The sequence below is a fragment of the Festucalex cinctus genome, chromosome 7 (genome assembly GCF_051991245.1).
Source record: "Festucalex cinctus isolate MCC-2025b chromosome 7, RoL_Fcin_1.0, whole genome shotgun sequence".
Lineage (NCBI taxonomy): Eukaryota > Metazoa > Chordata > Actinopteri > Syngnathiformes > Syngnathidae > Festucalex > Festucalex cinctus.
Genome location: NC_135417.1, coordinates 4531622 through 4552842, shown reverse-complemented (window position 1 = coordinate 4552842; position 21221 = coordinate 4531622). Strand labels below are relative to the sequence as shown.

General features: G+C 39.4%; 1 protein-coding gene across 10 annotated transcripts in view; it reads right to left on the bottom strand.

Annotated features, from left to right (window-relative positions):
* kif13a (kinesin family member 13A) overlaps positions 1 to 20646 on the bottom strand; it is a 43729-nt gene extending 23083 nt beyond the window's left edge. For 8 of the 10 annotated variants that reach the window (XM_077526863.1, XM_077526864.1, XM_077526868.1 and 5 more), the window contains exons 1-7: positions 20286 to 20646; positions 20023 to 20113; positions 10035 to 10050; positions 6935 to 6995; positions 5474 to 5566; positions 4177 to 4357; positions 138 to 225 (exon numbers count right to left, since the gene is read on the bottom strand). In XM_077526863.1, the coding sequence (XP_077382989.1) occupies positions 138 to 225; positions 4177 to 4357; positions 5474 to 5566; positions 6935 to 6995; positions 10035 to 10050; positions 20023 to 20113; positions 20286 to 20340 (585 nt within the window). In that variant the 5' untranslated portion in view covers positions 20341 to 20646. Of the gene's footprint in view, positions 1 to 137; positions 226 to 4176; positions 4358 to 5473; positions 5567 to 6934; positions 6996 to 10034; positions 10051 to 14413; positions 14589 to 20022; positions 20114 to 20285 lie in introns of those variants that run through there. The other 2 variants (XM_077526865.1, XM_077526870.1) reach the window with 2 other exon arrangements.
* Between the last annotated feature and the right edge of the window lie 575 nt (positions 20647 to 21221).

Below are 21221 nucleotides of genomic sequence, written 5' to 3'. Positions count from 1 at the left end.
AACCACATTGTTAAGCTCGGTGCTATTTTGGCTGGAACAACCAAGCACAATAAATGATTTCTTTGCATTTGTGAAATTTGAGTAAATTCCGTTTAGTGGTACAACGTGAAAGGAAGCCAAGCGTTTTAAAGACATACCTCAAAGTTGGTCACGGCCAGCTGAGACAAACCATCCACGTATGGACCCAGGACTTTGTGTTCACGAACCTTCAGAGACTGTCGGCTCCTTAAAAGAGGGTCAAGAAGAGGTCTAGTGAGTGAAAGGAGTGTAAATGCCTCTCATGGCACCAGGCACATTTAATTTCCTCATTCTCTTCAGTCTTTTTTTCATGGCTTTTATGGCACTTTGGAGGGCTGACACCATCAATTTCACTTCAAGCATGTCATTAGACTAAAAGGACAGATTTTTTTTAAAGGCGTGTATGGATTGTGTGCCCACCCATCAAGTGTGAAAATACACAACCAAATACATCTTTTTTCAATCAGCCTACTTCTGAAAAAGGATCTGAGCGAGCTGTTTTGAATTTTGCACAGTTGTGACCATTGATTTATTGAATAACGTGTTACACAATAATGGCTGCCATTTCAAGTAGCTAGTGATCTAACATGTTACGACCAAAATGAGGCTGGTTGTACACTCCAGTCCCTAGTGTAGATAAAGTGTTATCTAGCTTTAAAAAACAAAAACAAAAAAACAAAACAAAAAAAACAAGTGGAAACACGGTACATTCAGGTTTAGTCCCAACAGGTTGCGTGAAGCAGAGCTGAAACGAATGCAAGAGGTCCCTGAATTTTTTTTAGCTATAGTTATTAGGGGTGGTAAAAAAAAATCGATTCGGCGATATATCGCGATACTACATCGCGCGATTCTCGAATCGATTCAAATTTTTTTTTTTTTTTTTTAAGAGCTCAGAATTGTTCATTCATTCATTTTTGTGTGTGTGTGTGTGTGAATCGATTTTTAAACTTCCATTTTTAATGGAAAAATATTCAACAAAACGTCTGACTTCGGGTTAGGATTCACACCTTGAGCATGGAAGAATGTTATATGAACGGAACATTAAGCCTTAATATTTAACGCTGTTCAAACATGAAACAGATTACAACCTCTATAAGACTGAAATTTCAGATAAATAAATAATACATTTTCATATAAATCTTACACTCTACAAGCTTACTGATTAGTATTTTCTAAATTTGAATGAAAAAAAAATCGCAACAATCGACTTATAAATTCGTATCGGGATTAATCGGTATCGAATCGAATCGTGACCTGTGAATCGTGATACGAATCGAATCGTCAGGTACTAGGCAATTCACACCCCTAATAGTTATAAACAATGTACATTATAAATATTAAGTATACTATTACAGTATTAACAGCTAAATATGTCAGGTAAAAAAATGACGGGCTTTATTTTATATGTATAAAAAAATGTATTTATGTTAAAGCTACTGAGCGCAGAAAATTGAATTTCGAATCGCTACTGCCACCTGTGCCCGAAAAATGAAACTGCATTGATCCTTATTCACATACACAATGCGCACATGACATCACATCCGCAGACAGGGGGCAGGAAATTCAAACATGAATCCAGTCTGAAAATCTTTGGTTTTGTCTTGCAGGAGTTCACATTATGAATTGCTAAGTAACTAATAAAGTTACTTTGACACTAGCTTTGTTAATTTTAAAATCAAGTAGTCAGTAAAGTAACAAAGTTACTTTTTAAAGGCAACTATGGAAACAATGATTGTGACGTGGGGAGGAGCTGAGGTGTGTTTGTTTATATACAGAGCTGCAGACTTATTGACAAAGTGTGATTTGGCAGCTTGGTGATGAAGTGCAGCCACCATAAGTGAAAATGCAAATCCATTAACCATTGTGTATTAACACTAGGAAAGCATGCCAAACAGCATTTAAGACACCTGGGAATTGTTTTAAATGTTGGCTTTAAATGGAGGAAATTTCCATCCAGATTCAACATGTCATCTGGAACCAATAAAATAATAACATCATGCATAATAACAATAATAATAAACCTTGATATGATGACATATGAGAAGCGATGTAAGTGTCAGAATATTCAGTATATATGGGATTTTAAATGTTGAAATCTATTGTTGCCAGATGCGCAGTCTGGAGCAGATCCGGAGGAAACATGATTTAACATTTAGCACCTGATGTTAATGACAAGATTTGGCTGATGCAGATGTTTTCTGCTTCGAAGGAACAACCTTGAAAAAAATCATCATATAAATATATGCTACTATATCAAAAACTGTGGGCAGAAAATTGCACACAAAAAAAATATAAACCTTGTGATGGATAGAGATAAAAACAGGAATAGCTTAAATGTCAACATTTTTTTCCCATCACAGTATTAAGTAATCGCTAGCCATTGCCTAATAAGGATTGCCTTTGGAAAGCATAAACAAGACAGCTCTGCTTGCCAATACATTAGATAAGGTTGAAATAATGATTTCCCTATTGGACATGAACGCATTCTTCCCTCAGGAGTGCCTCATTTTTCAGTTTATATGTGCAACACCATCAATACTGTGACTTGTAAGAAATAGCCTTAAAAAAATACAACCCCTTAAGGCTGCCTGTTAGTTGTTGAGGAGAAATCCAATACAGTAGCTCAGTTAGCCACTCTATCCAACTCAATGGATACACTCAGCTCAGGTTAACAGTTACCAGGTTTCTTCTTTCCATTCTAGTGATCTACCACCCGCTGTATTTTTTTGATTCCCCAGTCAGTTGGCCAAACTCTCTCGTGCTGACATGCACTTCCACTACATTTTCAGCAGCTATTCCATCTGTAATCCAGCAACTGGGGAGGCTCTTAGAGACGCACAATACAATGTTTACATTCTTAGCAAAGCCCCATATGTTTGGAATGATGAAGGAGTTTATTTTACCCTTTTGAGAACAAAAAGGTATATTTTTCTATGCACTTTGACTTAGTGTCTGCACCAAGGTTATTTTTTGTCAAACGAAATAACTAAAACTAAAATTGAAACTTTTGTTAATGGAAAAAAAATTTGATTGATTTGAGTTTTTACCACAAATGCCCAGAAAAAAATAACAAAAAACTAATACTAAAACTAATAGAAACTGAACAAAAACAAAGCATTTTGGGAAAAACGATAAGTGTAAAAAAAATAATAAAATAAAATAAAATAAAATAATAAAATTTAAAAAAAAAACACTCCGACAACTAACGAAAAAAAACAAAATAAAATAAATAAAATAAATAACCTACAATAAAAATTCCAAGACTATTATAACCCTGGTCTGCAAGTAAATAGCTTGTAAGGTAGATGAAAACTTTTCTTTTTTTTGTAACACTGGTAATAGTGATGACTACTTTTTTAATGTAGGTGGGAAAACATGTTTTTTTTTTACTAGCTTGTCTCATAAATGTATAAACATTAGAATTTATTTAATTACACAAACCATTGCTACATCGTGACCTACAATTCATATTTAGCTCTGATTTTCTCAGAGACGGACTCAACACCACTCTATTGTGACTCAATTTCATCAACAATCAATTCAACAGTTAATTCATTGATGATGCCACCAATTCATCGGGAATTCATCCCAATTGGGAATGAATGGTTTTGAAAACTGGAGTCATTTTAAAAAGTGGACATGGTCTGAACCATACAGTATTCTAACTACCTCAAAGAAGAAGTTCTGTCATCCATCACCTTTCTTTTCCTTGAGGTGCAGTAGCAAACACCTGCACTTACTATGATCTCCAATTTCAAAAAGGACAATACCACTCAAACACCTTCATTCAAACTTTGGGAAAGTCCGTCTATCCATCCTGAATGGAGACACATCCGTGAGACAAGACACAACAATGGCAGCGGCAGCGCAAATAATAAACCAATCAACAGTGGGAAGTGGCCGAGGCTTCCTACTTGGCTCCGTCACAGCCCTGAGTCAGACAGAGCCACCGACAGCCAAAGTGGGAGCAGCCAGCGAGGTCAGTGCTCATGCTGGAGTCGGAATGAATCAGGAAAAATGACACACCAGTTTGCGCAAGCAGCTGTGTGTTGTGTCACCGCAAGACCAAAGCATTAGCTCACTGGCTTCATATTCGGGTCGCATGTGTGTTTAGTGTTTACTATGAGAGAAAAGCGCGAGACCACCCATCAAACTCACCCTTTGGGATCAAGTAGGTCGCGGACCTTTTCGTTGTAGATTTCCATGTATGACACTTCCACTTTGAAAGTGTGGCCGTCGTTAGTCTCTTGGTGGACCCTCTCGAACAGCGAGCAACACAGTCGAGGGATCAAACCTGGATGCTCCCCGTTCCCCATCATGGAAAATGACTTGCCAGAACCTACCAAGATAACAAATACATTTAAATTGTTTACATCTGACATGAAGTTTGGGCTTGGTGATACAGCCCAAAAATAAAATAAGATTTTTTTCCAAGCATTAATTTAAAATAACTTCCATAGAAATAATAGAAATGATTACATTTTTTATTGTAAGAAACTGTTTCCTCTTAGATGTTTGGTATGTAAGCACCCAAATATTCTACAAAATGTCATTTTAGATGTGTAATTTTAATATTGTGATACCGCAATATGTTTTTTTTGCTCGCGGTTATCATATTGTCAGAATCTAATACTGGCCCATGCAGAATTGAGACAGGCTACCTTGGCAAAATATTTTTTGCGTGGAGCACATACTGTACGTCAGGTCAAAAGTTTCCAACATGTAATATGCATAACATGTAAATAACGTAAAAGCTCTGTGATTACCCTGAAAAATAAACTTGAATTAAACAATCAAATCAATTACAAGAATTGCTCATCCCTACTTTAAGTTGAAAAATATCCAATAATTCTTGGCCAGTGTCCACAAACAATCTGTTAAATAATATTAGTGGAGGGACCATTTAACTCATTCAAACCCAAAAACGTATAAATATTTGTTTATACTTTGTCCTTCACTCCCCAGGACGTATTTATGTTTTTTATACTAGAGCACAGAGATGGCTTTGATGCAGCTTCTGACCTGAAGAGGTTGCTTAAAGCAATGGTAGTTATTACAAAAAACATCCAGCAGGTGGCAGCAGAGTATAAGAGATCAACCACGGCCATGTTGCAACAAGCTCTTTTCCCCACTTGTTTTAAACAGTTTTGTAAGTAATGATGAAACTTCGCGATATTCTAATGCTAATGGCGGCAAAATAGAAACATATACAAATATACTTCTTTTTCCTGATGAAAGACGAAACTCAAATCTTTCTTTTTGTAGGTTCCATGTTTTCATAGCAATAGAACACAATGTGGGCCTTGTAAAATCAGTCAAAATCCAGTAAAACAGCCGGGAGCGAAGGGGGTTGCTTTAGTAAAAATGGCTGGGAGTGAATGAGTTAAACATACAGTAGAGCCATCATTTCTTTTCTATGTTCGAATTCTACAATTCTGTATAATGTCAGAATTACCAGTTTGTCCATAGGCAAATATGCAGGCATTATATCCTTGGAATGCATTTTCAAGTATTCCCTCTCCAAGGCACTTGAAAACCACCTCTTGACCTTTAAGACAAAGAATCAGTTACCATGGAGATTCGGGTAAACAGATTATCATTGTGTCAAACGCATGCTTTGGTTTGCATCTTTAAACCAATGTGGCAAACTAACAACAAGTTAACAAGAAATCTAAACATAAATACAGTGACCAATTGCTGCCTGGTCATGAAACTATTTGGCTATGCCGTGCAGTTTCTTGTGTCGTGCTACTTCTAAATAGAACAGCTGTTTATTAAGCTAAATAAAGCCTTGGCTCTGTAGTTTCAGACGGTGACCTGAGCGGTCAGATTGTCTCCTCCATGTACTACAGTACATCTCAGTCACAAAACCGAGTGGTGAGCCACAATGAATGAAAATGTGCTGTCGGCTTGTGCAAATTAGCCAATTTTCTTGTGTGATTACATCAGTGGAAATTTTGTGTAAAGGGTTCATTAGCGATATGAAGAGATGCTAAAGATATCTGATTAAATAGGCACAAGCACATGAATGATAATGTCAAAAGAATAACGCATGAGCACACATGTAAATAGAGACACTTTCACATTGCTACCTTTGCCGAGGAAGTTGTCTTTATTGTTTGTTAGCCGTGGCTAACACGTGGCTATTTTCACTTCTCTTAAAATTTCAAAGAATTTTTTGATTATTTAACCCCTTATATCCCCTTTTTTTTTTTTTTTTTTTTTACACACACAATGTACCATTTTCACAAATTCACATTTTTTAAATGAAAAATACAGTCATCAAGTTTATATGATTCAGATAACATCACAATCATTGTATTTTCACTTCTCTTAAATTATGCATTTATACATATATATATACATACATATATATATATATATATATATATATATATATATATATATATATATATACATACTGCACTTAGCCCTTCAAATGCATTCTTTATGGGCAATGGACCACTGAAACTCACATTTTTAAAATTCAAGATAAATTAAATTAAAACAATCAAACATATATTTTTTAACTTTACTTGAAATTGTTTTCCATCATTAACATATATGCATGAATGAACCATGAAATATACATTATTATCATTAGTGACATGAAAATTAATGACGAAAAAATTCCCATTATTTTGGGATGTACTTCAGGTATACAATTTGCTGTTGAACCCAAGTAAGAGACATTTGAGGAGGTCTACTATTATATAACAGCTGAGATGTGTTTGTATGATGGGCTAAATACATCTAGGTTCAATTATTATTTTTCTATAATGTGAAACTTCGGATGATTGCCTGTTCATATTTAATTGTGCGCATTCAATCCGAAAGAATTGTATGATCCAAAGCGCAGCCAAATTCTTGAAATGGGATTCAAGTGAGGAGTGAAGACTTGTCACGTGTGACTCACCGGCATATTTGGGAACGTTGGACTCATCCATGGACCAGAAACAGTGGTCAAAGGCGAACACCTGCAGAGAAGACAGCAAAGGGATCACATCACAATTTTCACACCTGTCCAATCATGTTGGGTCCAACACAAATTGATCCTGCTTCCTTACAAGATACAAAATCCGGCTTATTTTCCCATGTAAATCGGCAGGATAGTGCATGTCTGCAAGAGTAAGATGCAGACTAACTGAGCGTATTGTTCAAAGTAATGCTCATTAAGACGGTCTGTACAAATCCACTGTTAGCTGTTTTGTCATAGCGGCTGCAGCTAAATGAATTCATAAATCAGGGTCAGCGCTCCCCCAAGAAATTCCAGCACTCAGTGACCCTTGTCTCCAAGGAAACGGGGCCGGAGCGCTTCCCGGCGGTGCATGCTGGCTCACAGCCCTTAGTGCTGGGTTTCACAACACAGAATTGAGTAAAAGAGACCCTTTGCTTTGTATCCCGGAGGCACCTGCATGCGATCTGGACCAGTGACACAGAGAGATGCTCTCTAGAGGGAAAAAAAAAGCCTCTTTAAGCACGAGGAATACAGCATCTGTTACTGTCTATAATTTGATCTGAGCATGTTTTCCTAATTTATAACTTGACCCCTAAAGAACATAATGTCAATTAAACACAGATGACTCAACATTCAAATAGCTCATCAGTCAGGATGAAAGCAAATAAAAAGATTATGTTGTTTGAATCTGAGCACTGTTGCAAAATTGCTGCCAAATCACAGCTCTGCTCCAACTCCTTACTAATCATGATAGAGGCTATTGGCTAGGAAGCTTCTGTTTTTGCACAGTCAGCATGAGAAGCTTAGCGAGCAGTCAGTGAATACTTTGAAAACAAAACCTCTTCTTGTGACTTCAGTCAAGTGAGCTGGTGCCTTTGAAAGGAACAAAAAGCGCCATCATTCTCAATTAGAGCTGCTTTGCTAGCTACGGCCGAGCAGTCTCCTCTGGACTGTCTTGCTCCAACAGACAAAGTGATTGTGTGTCTCCTTTAAAAAAAAAAAAAAAAAAAAAAAAAAACATTCTTGATTGAACAATAGATTGTTTTTCAGTCTCACTTCCGCTACCTGTTTTTGAAATTGCAATCAGATGTAATCAAAGTGGCACAGTGTGTGATGAAATAGCGTTCAGCCCAAAAACAACTGAGTGATTCAACAACAGCTTCAGTCGGGGCTCACATCAAACCAATACAGACCAAAGAAAGCAAACAGAGCAAGAAACATACCCACTGGCAGGCTCGAAGATGCTAACCAAGGCAAAAGAGCATGCAAACAGCTTGCTAACCAGCCTAAGGCTAACAGCGCAACCATTTCTTATCTTGTCAACTTGAGAACAAAATGAATATGATAGTACACTGTATAAGCAGTTTCATTGAAATATTGTTAGGTTTCTGTCTGAAAATATTAATCTTGGAGCTTGATCGCCAATGGTGCTAAAGCTAGCATAGTTCTCATCATATTGTGCCTTGGTTTTACCCGTTCCAAAAACAGCAAAAAATTACTGTTTCTACTGGTGAATGGGCCATAACGGTTTGGTAAGCATTTTAGTGTTTGGCCTAAAATCCTGGTGTGTTCAAGTCACTTGCTCATCAATATGTGTGTGCCAGGTGTCACCCTAGGTCCTACTAAAGGCTTCTGTCTGCAACTCCAGGCCTGAATGCAGGGCTAATTCTCCATTTTCCCTCCACTGAAATAATAACAAAATATTATTCATCTCACCTTTCATTAATATTTTGGCTACATGTTATTTTATTAGCAATTGAAGATAGCAGAAGATAAGAACATCTGGAAGACACACACTGAGGCAGACAACTTGTTTTTTAGCAGGGCTAACCTTACTTAGCAACAAGTCCCTGGTTCGAAACCAACCCAAGTTTATTTATTTTTTCCTCCTTCTTTCCTCTCTTCTTCTCTCCTCCCCTCATCCTCCACCATGTCTTGCGGCAAGGAACCGTTTTGTTTCAAATGTTTATTGAAGAATTGATTTGCGTCAAGTTGCGTGGCATACTCAGAGGAGTGCTCAAATGCAGAGCTACAACAGCAGACTGCAGTAGGCTCGCCAGGAGCGTGGCAATCACACGGAGAGAGGCGGGGTTTTACTGAACCAGACATTTTAATTCCGCGTTGAAAAAATTACCTGCAAAACACCTAATATTTCATAAAAAATTACATCGCCATGGTGTTAAATGTAAGATTTAATCATTATATGCCTATAGTTAACTTTTGGAAGGGCTTAAAATACAAATCTAAATCCCTTTAAAAAAAATAAAAAATCTTTTACGTGTCGTGTGCTTATGTACCTTTGGAGTGTATTCAATGAGAGACAAAATATATTTAGCCAAACATTTCAAAATAACACATTCTAGAGCTGTTATTGCAATAGCGTTAAACAAATGTTTTTGCTCAGGATTATCATGCTGTCAGAATCTGACATGCCTATGCCTAATTACAAGTAATTATCATTAGCACTGCACAATAATGATGCTGACGTTGATTTCTAGTGAAATAAACTATAAACTGGACTACAACCTGCGTTTTGAAACACTCCGAGTGAAGTTAGCAGACACGTGCTGGTTTAGCCACAGGGTAAATTCAGGCTACAGGCCCAAGAGACCCAATTCCCCAGGACCCGGTCAACGAGTGTACTCGACACAAAAGACGGCCGCCGGTGTATGAACCATCCCCGAACCGGTCACCAGTGTGTCGTCAAGGGGAAGAGTTGGGGGTGTGCTCGCAACAATGCAGCTTTGAATGTGCGCACACACACTGGCCCAGTGTCCACGCTCATCCTGCTCTCTTTGTAGAGCCTTTGTGGGTGCTCAGCACATCTTAGAGCGCTGACACATTCACACGGACATCTATCCAGCTCCTGCTGACCAACCCAAAGACTAAAACGCCCTCAATCACTGCCATTGTGCACAGAGATGCTTCACATCCTCAAGGAAACTGTCTTCGGCATCGGCGACCGGATTCTTTTCAAATGCTTACACTAAAATGGTTTCTGTTGATGCGGCTCGGAGTCGTTATAACAACACAGACAGTTGAGGCGTCGGGTACATACCTTAGATTGCTTCCTGCTGAATGCCATGCCGCAATCCATCATACAGAATAGGATTCCAAGGTGGGGAGCCGGCAGAAGAGACACAAAAAGAGCAATTCGGAATGATTACATTTAATAAAAACATACTAAACATGCTTCTCCCTGAAGCATCCATGTATATACACTAAATTAGAATTTGTTTTTAATCTCCTCCTGTTTACTTCCAAGCAGCATTTACGGGTGCTGGTCACGGCTATGATTGGGTTCATGATTGGGCCAGTGGAGCGTAAGCGAGGGAAGAGATTTAGCATTCAATGTCCCACTGACTCTGTTGAGTAAATAGATCTTCTGCCTGTGGACTTAACAAAGAGGCCAAGTTGGGGCTAGCTGCACTCAGCATACCCGGATGCCGGAACTATGGACAAAAGGTTTGCACGGTATACACAGCCTCAAGTGATGTAGGATTACACTATTATCTGGTGAGGGAATTCCCCAAAGAGGAAAAACAGGCCCAGATGTCCCCCACAACCATATCAAATCAAATCAAACTTTATTTATATAGCACCGGCTTTCATACATTCAAATGAAACTCAAAGTGCTGAACAAGTAAAACATCCATAATACAATTTAAAAAAAAAAAGCCATCCCTCCCCCCATATCCCCATGATCGTACCCACAGACACACATGAAAACGACAACATGGGAGGGCACAGGAGAACCCTGTGAGGAAAGGTACCCAGGAGGAGTTTATCCACACTGAGAGGGATGACGCCCAACCACCACAGGGAGGAATGCCATCCCAGAGACCGCCGACCCACAGTGACCGCAGCCCGCTCCATACAGACTGAAGCGAGCCACAGCTCCCCGGGGCCAAGGGGCCCCCAGGACAACAGCCCGCCCACAGGAGTAGACCAGCCATCCCCCCCAGTTTGGAGGATCCCCCATGAGGAAACACTAGAGCTAAGAACTTAGTAACTACCAAATAAAAACATTTAAACACTAAAACAAAACATTTAAACACTAGGAAAAAAAATCAAATAAAAGGCAAAAACAAAGCTAAAAGACAACATAAATTAAAATAGCTAAATAAATAAAATGGGTTAAAAAAAACCAAAAGAAAAACAGATCATTTAAAAGCCAAACTAAAAAAGTGAGTCTTGAGCCTCCTCTTAAAAACATCAATAGTCTCTGCAGAGTATGTACGAGTATGCTGCAGTATGATGAAATCAATCAAAATAACACTGCTAGGACAACTGGCCATTAAGCCATCATTAAATATAACAGCTTCCATTCTTTTGGGATATGTTGTACAGATGTTGCAAGAGTAATTCTGTGGGAATTTTGTGTCCATTCATCCGGAGGAACATTTGTGTGATTAGATGTCACTGATGTTGGATGTCCTGAAACGGGGCCTGGCTCTTTTCACAATCTTCCGTTCCAGTTCATTTCAGATCTTTTTATTTTTTTTAATAGGTTGAGTTTAGGGCTCAATGTTTTTTTCTAGTTTATAAATACATTATACATGTTTAAAGGTAAATGCTGAAAGCGTGAAGACTTCAATTCTGGAGGTAAGTGTTTTCACCATTTCGGTTATCTATTTTCACTTTACCGGGTCCGACAACTGACTGATACAGATGGATACGATGGAGAGGTTTGTCTCAATACTTCTGTCCCTTTACTTTTACATTCGCAGTTCAGTCCTGCACTGATCATCAGATCCCTCCAATAAGTGTCAGCCGGCAGAAAGGCAGCGGAGGTCGTCACCTTCGCACAGTAACTAATACATACTGTATTAGCCAGGCTGCTTTCACAACACTGGAAACACTACACCTGAGGGCCACTCACATCTCTTGGAAGCATCACTAACATTTCCACATCTACAAAACGCTGCCACACACAAAACTATGCCACCATAAATTTCTGTAGATAGGTTAAACTGCAATCATTGATATATGATAGCTAGCTAGCTAGCCAGAGTGATGGACTGGGGTACCATTTAACACAAACAATGTGGACTAAATAAGACTTGTAATAAGAAATCTCCATGCGGTAAACAAACATTGAATCCAATGCCAGCAAACAAACCCACAATAACTACAAACTATACAGACTCAGGACAGATGTGAGTATAACCAGAGAAGGCGATACATGTGCTACAATGTACAGTGTAACTCCCTGCAGTGATTCCCTGGCTGGCTTTTGTCTGTACAGTATTCACGACCACATCTGGTATGTCGGGAATGCCGAGCAAGACAATGAAGCGAATTGTATCCAAATGGCTATAAATAGATTTTAATTACACAATTACTTCCTCACTGAAGAAAAACGCAGACTTCATTCATGACTTGTACATTATTTTATAACTGCCTCTATCGCTTTAAGAGCCCCCTACATAAGTTCCAGCACGTTATAGACTCCAGTTCTTCCACTCAGCCTCGCGATATAATCTTTTAATCTCACCAGAAATCTGCCTCTTTCTTAACAATGTCATACCTTCATGCTAGAAATCAATTTTCATTATTTAATGGTCTTATTTCTAATAAACCGTTTAAAATGACTTTCTGCATGTAAATTAAAACCCGTGATCATTTTTATGACTGTTGAAAATAGTGCAAACGCAGCACTCAACTGATTTGAATTTGGCATGAAATCAGTCAGCCGAAATGCTAAGTGAAGTGCATTCACGGCGTTCCGGCGCCAGCCATGGCGACTCGGTCACAAAGCTCGGACGGCGCAGCCCCGAGGCAATTTGATTAAAATTTAGCGTGTATGACATGTTGAGGTTGGAGGGCTTATGTTGCGCTTCAGCACACACGGGCCCCGTCTGCTGGTTCTGCGCGCTTGATTGTGCGCCGTGCGAAGTGTGTCACCGTGGCCGTACGCTGGCTCCCAGCCTTCCAGCCATCCGATGATAAGACATCCGGAAAACATATCAACATGGCCGGGAGACAAATGCAGTTAGAATTCAGCCAACCCCATAAAAGGTCAAGGTGATCTTATCGAGCACATCTTTAGATCTCAAGCAGAAAATACCTCCCTTGAGACTGAGATGAAGGTTATTTATAAAATTCTTTGTAGGGCTGTTGTGAACGCTCTTGAGGTCTTTCTGCAGCCTCCAGTGTCAGATACTATATGCTCCCCAAAAGGGAAGTTATGAAGAGTGGGAGTGCCAGCAGCAGAATCCCCCCGTGGATATGGAGCAGGATTAAGGCCACTGGGTCATTATGTTGTCAAAAAAATGTCCTCTTCTAGCCCAGCGGGAAACAAACACACAAGATTACAGTATGTATCATCCACCCACAAAGCGCCTACACCCACAAGTGCAGATGTGTCAGCTCCAAATTTGCAAATGAAGTAATTTCAGATTAACAGTTTAACAGTCTGATGACATAATCCTGCTGCTCAAACGGACCACGTACAGTCACACACACAGGAACAGTATCACTCATACACCTACCCCGGAGATTCAAATTCCGCCCGATTGCTAAAACTCCAACCCTCCAAACCATTTAACCTCAATTTAACCACACATAAGACTCTTTCCCCCTGCTCGCCTGTCAACATGATTCAGACAATTACAATTCATACGCGTTTCGGAGCCAAACACAATGTTGGGATCTCTCGCCCACTTTGTGTGTGTCAGTTTTGGGTTACAGCGCAACGTGCTCCTCTGCAGTGAGGGCTAACATTTCAAATATTCCCCTCGCATGTTTCGAACGAATCAAGCCGGCTGCCCCCACCCACTCGAAGCAAGAGGTCAATCTGCTGCACGAACACACAGGAAAATACTGAGCAGTTTTGTATGGGTTTGCTCAAGATGAAGACGATTCGGTAGAAGGCCATCAGTAGAACGCAAACAAGGCTGACCTGTCAATAAAAGTGAAATAATTTATTTTTGTGATTGTTTGTTCATATTTTTGTTGCATATTCGTGAGGCTGGAAATAGCAATTGATTAACTAACCATTAAAAATGTGGTCGATTGAGCAACCAGCAAAGTTGCTGTTTATTCAGTTGCAACTCGGTTGTAAACCAAGGAAGAACAACTCCATGCGAGCGATGAGAAGTTGAGTTACATTCCAACAGACTTCAGCGATGACCCCACTCCCTTGTGCAGCATTCAATTATTCAAAATGACACCGGCATTCAAATAAGAGTGCAGAGGTTCCAGAGACAATTTTTTCCATCCCATTATAGAAATAAGAGTGATGAAAAAAAAAAAACTAGAGTTGTCAAAATTAATTGATTAGTCAACAAGTAATCGATTATGAAATTATTCGACAACTATTTTAATAATCAAGTAATCCTTAAAACATTCAACGCTCATTAAAACACAGTGAATAGCAAAATTGAGAATCAAACTCCGAGACAACTGTCAAAAGAAAGTAGAACAACAACTTACTGCTCAAATGTCTTTTCAGGAAGGATAAAATGTAGCAGCGAGCACATGTTTACAGAAACCTTAAACTATATAAATTATGTAACGTCACCATTTTTGCACTTTCAGGAACCCATACATCATAAATGTTTTACAAGTCCAACTATTTGGGTGGCTGTGAAATATTTCTCATATGGTCATCAACCTAACTCTGTGCCTCGGCAATGGCTGTTGCTCGGCAACCGCCCTGCAAACACGGAGCCAAGACAAACGGCCGGCCTTGTGAGTCAAAGTTCCGACATGAAAGCCAAGTTCAGGCTGTCAAAAACAGCCTTAATGAGGAGCAATGCGCCGGATGCTCCCGTACGCGGCTGTTGGGGAATTTTCCTGCGCACATGCCATCGGCACAGCAGATGACGCAGGCATGTGCGACACCGCAGTGACAAGGTGGGTCTGCGGGCCATGCATGCCGCCCCAGAAGCATTAAATCAGTTTCACAGGCAGCGTTTCAAAGGGAAGCAAAGTTCATCAATTGGTTTATTTCGATGCGACTCTCAGCCCCAAGGGAAAGCAAGTGACATTTACTACTGGGACACACCTCTTTTGACCCTGTCTACTTGTAGATGTCACATGTATGAATAGGTTCGGCGTGTGGCCGCTACGGACAAAAGGTCACAAAAGCAACAGGATTTGCTGAGAAACACGCATCACAAACGTCACTGAAGACATTACTGATGTCATATTGATCCACTCGCTGCTTAAGCCCACTCGGTTCATTTGAGCGAAAAACAAAAATTGTTGTGTGAATTCCTATAACACAAAGAGAGCAAATTCTTAGTTCTCACCGCAAGAGAAACCACATCTGAGGCTGATGAGCCACAGACGCTACAAAGATGGACGACGCCATCTTTTCTCCATTCTGTGCAGAGAGATAAAAACAATAGGCCGGCGTGTAAACAAACAGCCCTTTTGTGATTAGGACTACCGAGTCAATTTATGTAAACAGCATTTTGATAGAATGTATTATTGTAGCAGGAAGTGCTCTAAACATCTTACTGCATGGAAATGTTGAGTAGTGACAGGCTGAATAATAGAAAGACAACGGAAACATTCCTGAGGGCAGTCACCGGACAAGGCAGCATTGTCATTTTTGGAAAGGCGTGTTATGGTTACTAAAAAGAGGGAAAGTTCTATGTACAGTACATTGAAGACACTGAATTACTGCACTTTCAATAACGTGGTTTTACCACAACAGCATCTAATACTACATTACCAACTAGAAGCAGTAGAAAGGCAACAAATAGCAATACAATTTGTCTTAAATTGGTTACAAGTAACTTGTAGAACACTCTTTGGCTCGTCTAAAACTGCTTAACAGTAGCTAGTAATTTTGTCACAATCGCAAAATTTTGACTTCGGTACCTATACCTGTTTAAAGTACCTCGATACTGGTACTGAAATGATATAAAAATGGCAAAACTTTAAAACATCAGTAAAAAAAAAAAAAAGCACTAAACTAGCTCACAACTAAACTACAAATAATTTTTATTTGTATTAATTTAAACAAATACTATAAGGATACTACAACACCCTTAAAGAATAAAAACAACAACAACAACAAAACAATTTAAACTTTAAAAAGATCATTGAGCATTTTAAACACCAGCAATACTTTTACAGTATTTATTTTTCAAAAGGGTATTAAAAGATTTGTTGTTTGGACACTATAAAAAATCTCACTGTATATTTAAACAGTCAATCAAGTCAAAAATTATCACTTTAATGTCAAGCACAGCTGCAGTGTTAGCATGGATTAGCATTAGCTACATTACCAGTTCTTCTTGTAACTGACACATTCGTTTGGCTAAGTTGTTGATGCTGGGGTGTAGGGATTTGTGTTTGACGAATTGGCAAAATGTAATTGAGCATTTTGGTGATGAAGTAGTGCCTCTATGAGTAAAATACAATTTAATATTTATGAGGGAAATGTTTCAATTAGCCAATGGTAGCTTTTGAGCAACCATCATTTGCAACTCAATGCATACGGATGAACATCTTCTACATAGAATGTTTCAAAGTTGCCAATAACTGGTTTGTTGAAAAATAGTCGCTAGATGGGTTAATAAGAAGTTGTGATTTTAATCATGGTGTTAAAAGTAGATATCAAGTGCACTGTAATGTTTTATCGCTTGTGTATTTTGGCAAAAATCAGAGAACTAGACACCTAGGAACGGTTTTAAACTGTGAAAAAAATGCATAATAAGTCTACTTTAAGACTTAAATGTTTCACCTGCCAAGCTAACTAACAGCTCACATGCGACACGGACATCTGGTCTCTGTGTCATTATTAATGATGGGAAGAGCACATCAAAATTTCATTACATCTTCCTCTCAAAAGGCATTTGTAAGTCTTGACGCCTTTTTATTCAGTTGTGTTGGCAGGCATGTCGGAACATGACAGATTGTAATACGGGCCCCCCTCTCCAGGGGTATTTCCTTGTCATGATGCCCCTCCACTCATCACCATCACAGACAGCAGCCTCAGGTGCTTCTCTGCCTCTCCACCCCCACTAAACCATTGTGTCGACGGAACACAAAACTAGCATCCCCATGTCAAATATGCTATGAGTGCGCCAGCATAACGCGCAGATGAAAGCTGAGAAAGACGACTAGGAATTTAGGGAAACTTAACCTGCCGCCCTGGGGTCCCTTCACAAGCTGCATGGAATTGGCCGGCAGCTTCGGGATCACGGGTGTTGCTACAATGTGGTGAGGTGCAAAGAATGAAGCTCAGCCATCAAAGTAAATCCCACATACGCCTTCAAATTCTCAGGCGACACACGTTTGCTTCTACTGTGTGGTCTGACTGTGGAAAACATGATTTTAGATTTTTGACACGTCAAACCTAATTCTACTTTCATATTTTTAGAAATACAAAACATAGCTATCGTTACGTCTCTCTTTCTCGCTTTCTGTTCCCACGAGAGGAAAAATTCCCATGACTGTGTCCCCTGAAGCCATATTTGGCAGTTCAATACCCGCTAAATTTGACCCTTCTCCAACACAGAGTAACAGGTGTCTTCAAAACACGGCTGCAAAAGGAGAAGAAAACCTCTTGCAGCTCCACCACCAGCAAGAGAGTGAAATGATATGTTTTTACAAACCCACTGGAGTCTAAACACAAGGAGCCAAATCACAAGCAGCAAGAGTACAGTGCTGCGCGCCGCGTCATATGTGAAAGCACGGATGGACAACACCATTTCATATGATTTGTCACATTGGACAATTCAGGTCTTAAGCTATTATTAAGGTAGAATTCTGCATAATAAAATAAAAGGTCACATGCACAGACATAACCAACATACCATCTGAATATAATATGGAAACAAACACAAACTTCATCTCAGCCCTCAACAATAGCAACTAGCATCCCAATACGTCTTTGGAGAGTGACCTCTGCCAAGTGCAAATTGTTGGTTGGTGAGTTTGTGAGCAGTCTCTGTAGAGACGTGGTTTGGTGTATAGCAGCTCACCACCAACTGTTAAATGTTTAAAAATGTGCACTTAGCTTATTGTTAAAAAAATAGACACAACTTTCTATGCTTCCTCATTTCTTTAAGTTAAGAATGTTTAAAGTGTTGTACATTTTTAACACACTATTACAGCTGTTATGTTAGACTGTACTTGTGGGCTAAGCTACGTCAAACATTACAGTTTTATCTACATTATTTATTTGTAATTCCGCATTGAAGGGCTGTGCATTTTATACCTGGACCTTCAGTTTGGATCACAAAGCCGAAACATACGTGACCTCACATGAGAGATCAGCAAATTTCAACAGACCCCAGCATACCTCATTTTTACTTCTTCTTTGGCTTTCTTGTAGCAGACAAACAGCCAGCCTCAAACGGGGTGTCAAGAGAGGAAGGCAAGAAACACTCAATTGCTAATGCTAACTGTTAGCACGAGCAGCTAGTTAGCTGGCCACTGCCTAGCTTGCTGCTATTCACGTGTCGTCACTTGTTAAAATTAAGTTAGTGGTTTGTTTTTGCATGTTACATTACATTACAGTCGTGTATGGCAGTTAGTTTAAAATGATAAATCCGGCTTTTATTATGCTCTGCTATTAGTCAACATACCAGTGGTTAACTTATTTTGTTAGAAACACTATTTATCCATATTCCTCCAATGAACACATCACCTTTTTGGTGGCCTCAACACGCCCAAAAACTCACCAGTTTGATGAAAATTTACAATTTAGTTGTCCTGAACTATGGCTAGGTAATTTCTAATTTAAAAAAAAAAATGGTATCGCTAATCTCAATTATGACCACTTTTTTTTTTTATATTGTTAATTTGCCTGCTTTAAAGCATCTGTACTGAAAACTAAAGAAACTTGAGAGTACTGCAACATGTATCAACATATAAAGTAAAAAAAAAAATCTAACAAAATGAAAAGATGAACATAGAAAAATACTAAAACAATTTTCACTTTAACAGTAGACCTACAATAAATTTAGAAAAAGACAGACAACCATTCAAACTCACATCAGTGAGAATTGTATCTAATCTGTCTGCACTTAAGCCATGCGAGTCTACCAAAATCATCATGACCCCATTCTGGAACCGATTCCATTATTTCCTTTGTGGAAAATTCCACTATAGTGCACCAATGGTTAATCAAGACAACTGTATAATCATTTATGGCACCTACAATACATCTGATTAAACGCTAACTTTTAAAAATACTGTATAAAGAAACATTATATTGATGTCAAACTTTTGCTTGCTTAGATTCAGTCTGAGTGTGATAGATAATACTTTACAGCTTCCATTCTTGACTTTAAGTGAACGTCCTGTGGAACGCTGTGATGTTACCCGGCGGCCTTAGCTCAAATTAGCTCAGCAGCAAACCTTGAGACATTCATCGACTAGGTTCAAATGCGTCACAATTGTTATGCTGAGCTGATGGGTATTGGAAACTTAGCGTCAATGGGACAACATCTCAAGTTGCACACGGATGGGGGTCACATATCACACTTCCTTAGCAACTTTCCAAACGGCATTTAATGTGTCAATTGCAATGCACAACTGATAAGTTACAATTTGGTTTGGTGGCTTATTTGCTAGGTCAAGGTTTGCTAAATTGTCAGCCAGGACCGAAACCGCAAGTCCATTTTTCTTTTAATCAGGTTGCCCATTGTCAATGAGGAAATGTATCTATTCTATTTACTTTTTTTTTTATCCATATATTTACGAATGTGAACCAAATAGTAAGCCCAAGATTCAAACCCAGAACCTCAATTTTGAGGCACATGTGCTAACCACTATTGCAATACAGTCGTACACTACACCATATATTTATGACTATGTTATGTTATTGCATACTGCAGGGACAGCACGCTGTGTGAAAGTTATTTGTGCACTTGCACTTGGGGTCAGACGTTTACATAACACCCCTGGAGCCCGATGGGTGCTCCAAATATTTGGTGACACTTAAACCAAGCACAGTAATCCAAACTATGTAAGTGAAACATTTTGCAGCAGGGACCACCACAATTCAAACAGAATCCAACTGAAGTGATTCTTGGACATTAAAAACAAAAGTAAGGAATAGTTGGTTTAGTTTTTACCTGTTGTCTCCTTTTGCATTGGAGGGTGGTGCGTGCAGAACCGTCTGATTATCCTCCATGTCCACCACGCATTTCGTATTCAGCTCAATTTCTGCACCAAGACGTTTGTTTTGCAAAACAAAGCAGACGGCGGGGTGTGAAATGCGACTTCATCTGATTCCGTTCAAACTCCACAAGTCTATTGAAGTGGCGCTCTTTCAAAGCCATGGGATGAAAAGTTAGCGGATTTAACAACACACACAGCACACTTCAAAAAAACTTACCTCTGCGGTTCATAGGCCGAACTCTCACTGCAACTTTTACCTTTGTATCCGACATTTTTGGCCACTTTTCGCCTGTCTGCTCTCAGCGGGGGAAAGTCTCCGGACAACAAGTCCGAATTTGTACCGAGGCAAAAGTCGACAGATTGCGACTAAAATCGCCCGAAAAGCGTCCGAGCGTCAAAAAGAAACGTCAAGGAAGCGTCCATGGTTGTCCTTTAATCCACCGGGGTTTGGTTTTTACGTGCAAATCCACATCTCGACCCCGCTTCCAGACAGCATCCCCACCGCCATCTTCCTCCACGGACCGCCCGGGAGCTCCACGGCTCTGCTCTGCTCTCCTCTGGCAGGCTGTGGAGGCTGCAGCACAGCACCAAAAGAGGGGCAAACCATTTTTGCACTGCGCACCAACGAGCTGCTCATTGGTGGGAAGACGACGAACAGACGTGATGGAGCGCGGTCGTTACAGGCACCCGTGAAATTTCATTTTCACCAAATAAATGAAGGTACAGCAACAGTGGTGTCCAAATTACGACACGTGGCCTATTTCTGGGCCTGCTGTCTATTTTTAGCGACCCACAGCGAAAATATTTTACATGGCCTGTAAAGAAAGAAAAATTCTTAAAATACTATTGTTATTTCCCTTTTTGGCTTGAATAGAAATCTATAATATATATTTGACCCCACAATATAAAAACAATGTAAAATTGCTTGATTTTAGCATGTTTTAGAAATTGAATCTGAAGAATGTCAAAGTGGCCCTCTGAGGAAATAAGAAACTTGGACACCCCAAATATCCCAATGTATATAGTTATTCGTGTTGTTGTGAGGGCCTCGGTTTATGAATGTATGGAAATGCTCTGTTTCCAGGACGGACTAGTTTGCACATTGCTGTGTAAAAGAATACGTCATCATTCAGGACAAGATCAGTTGCTGGAC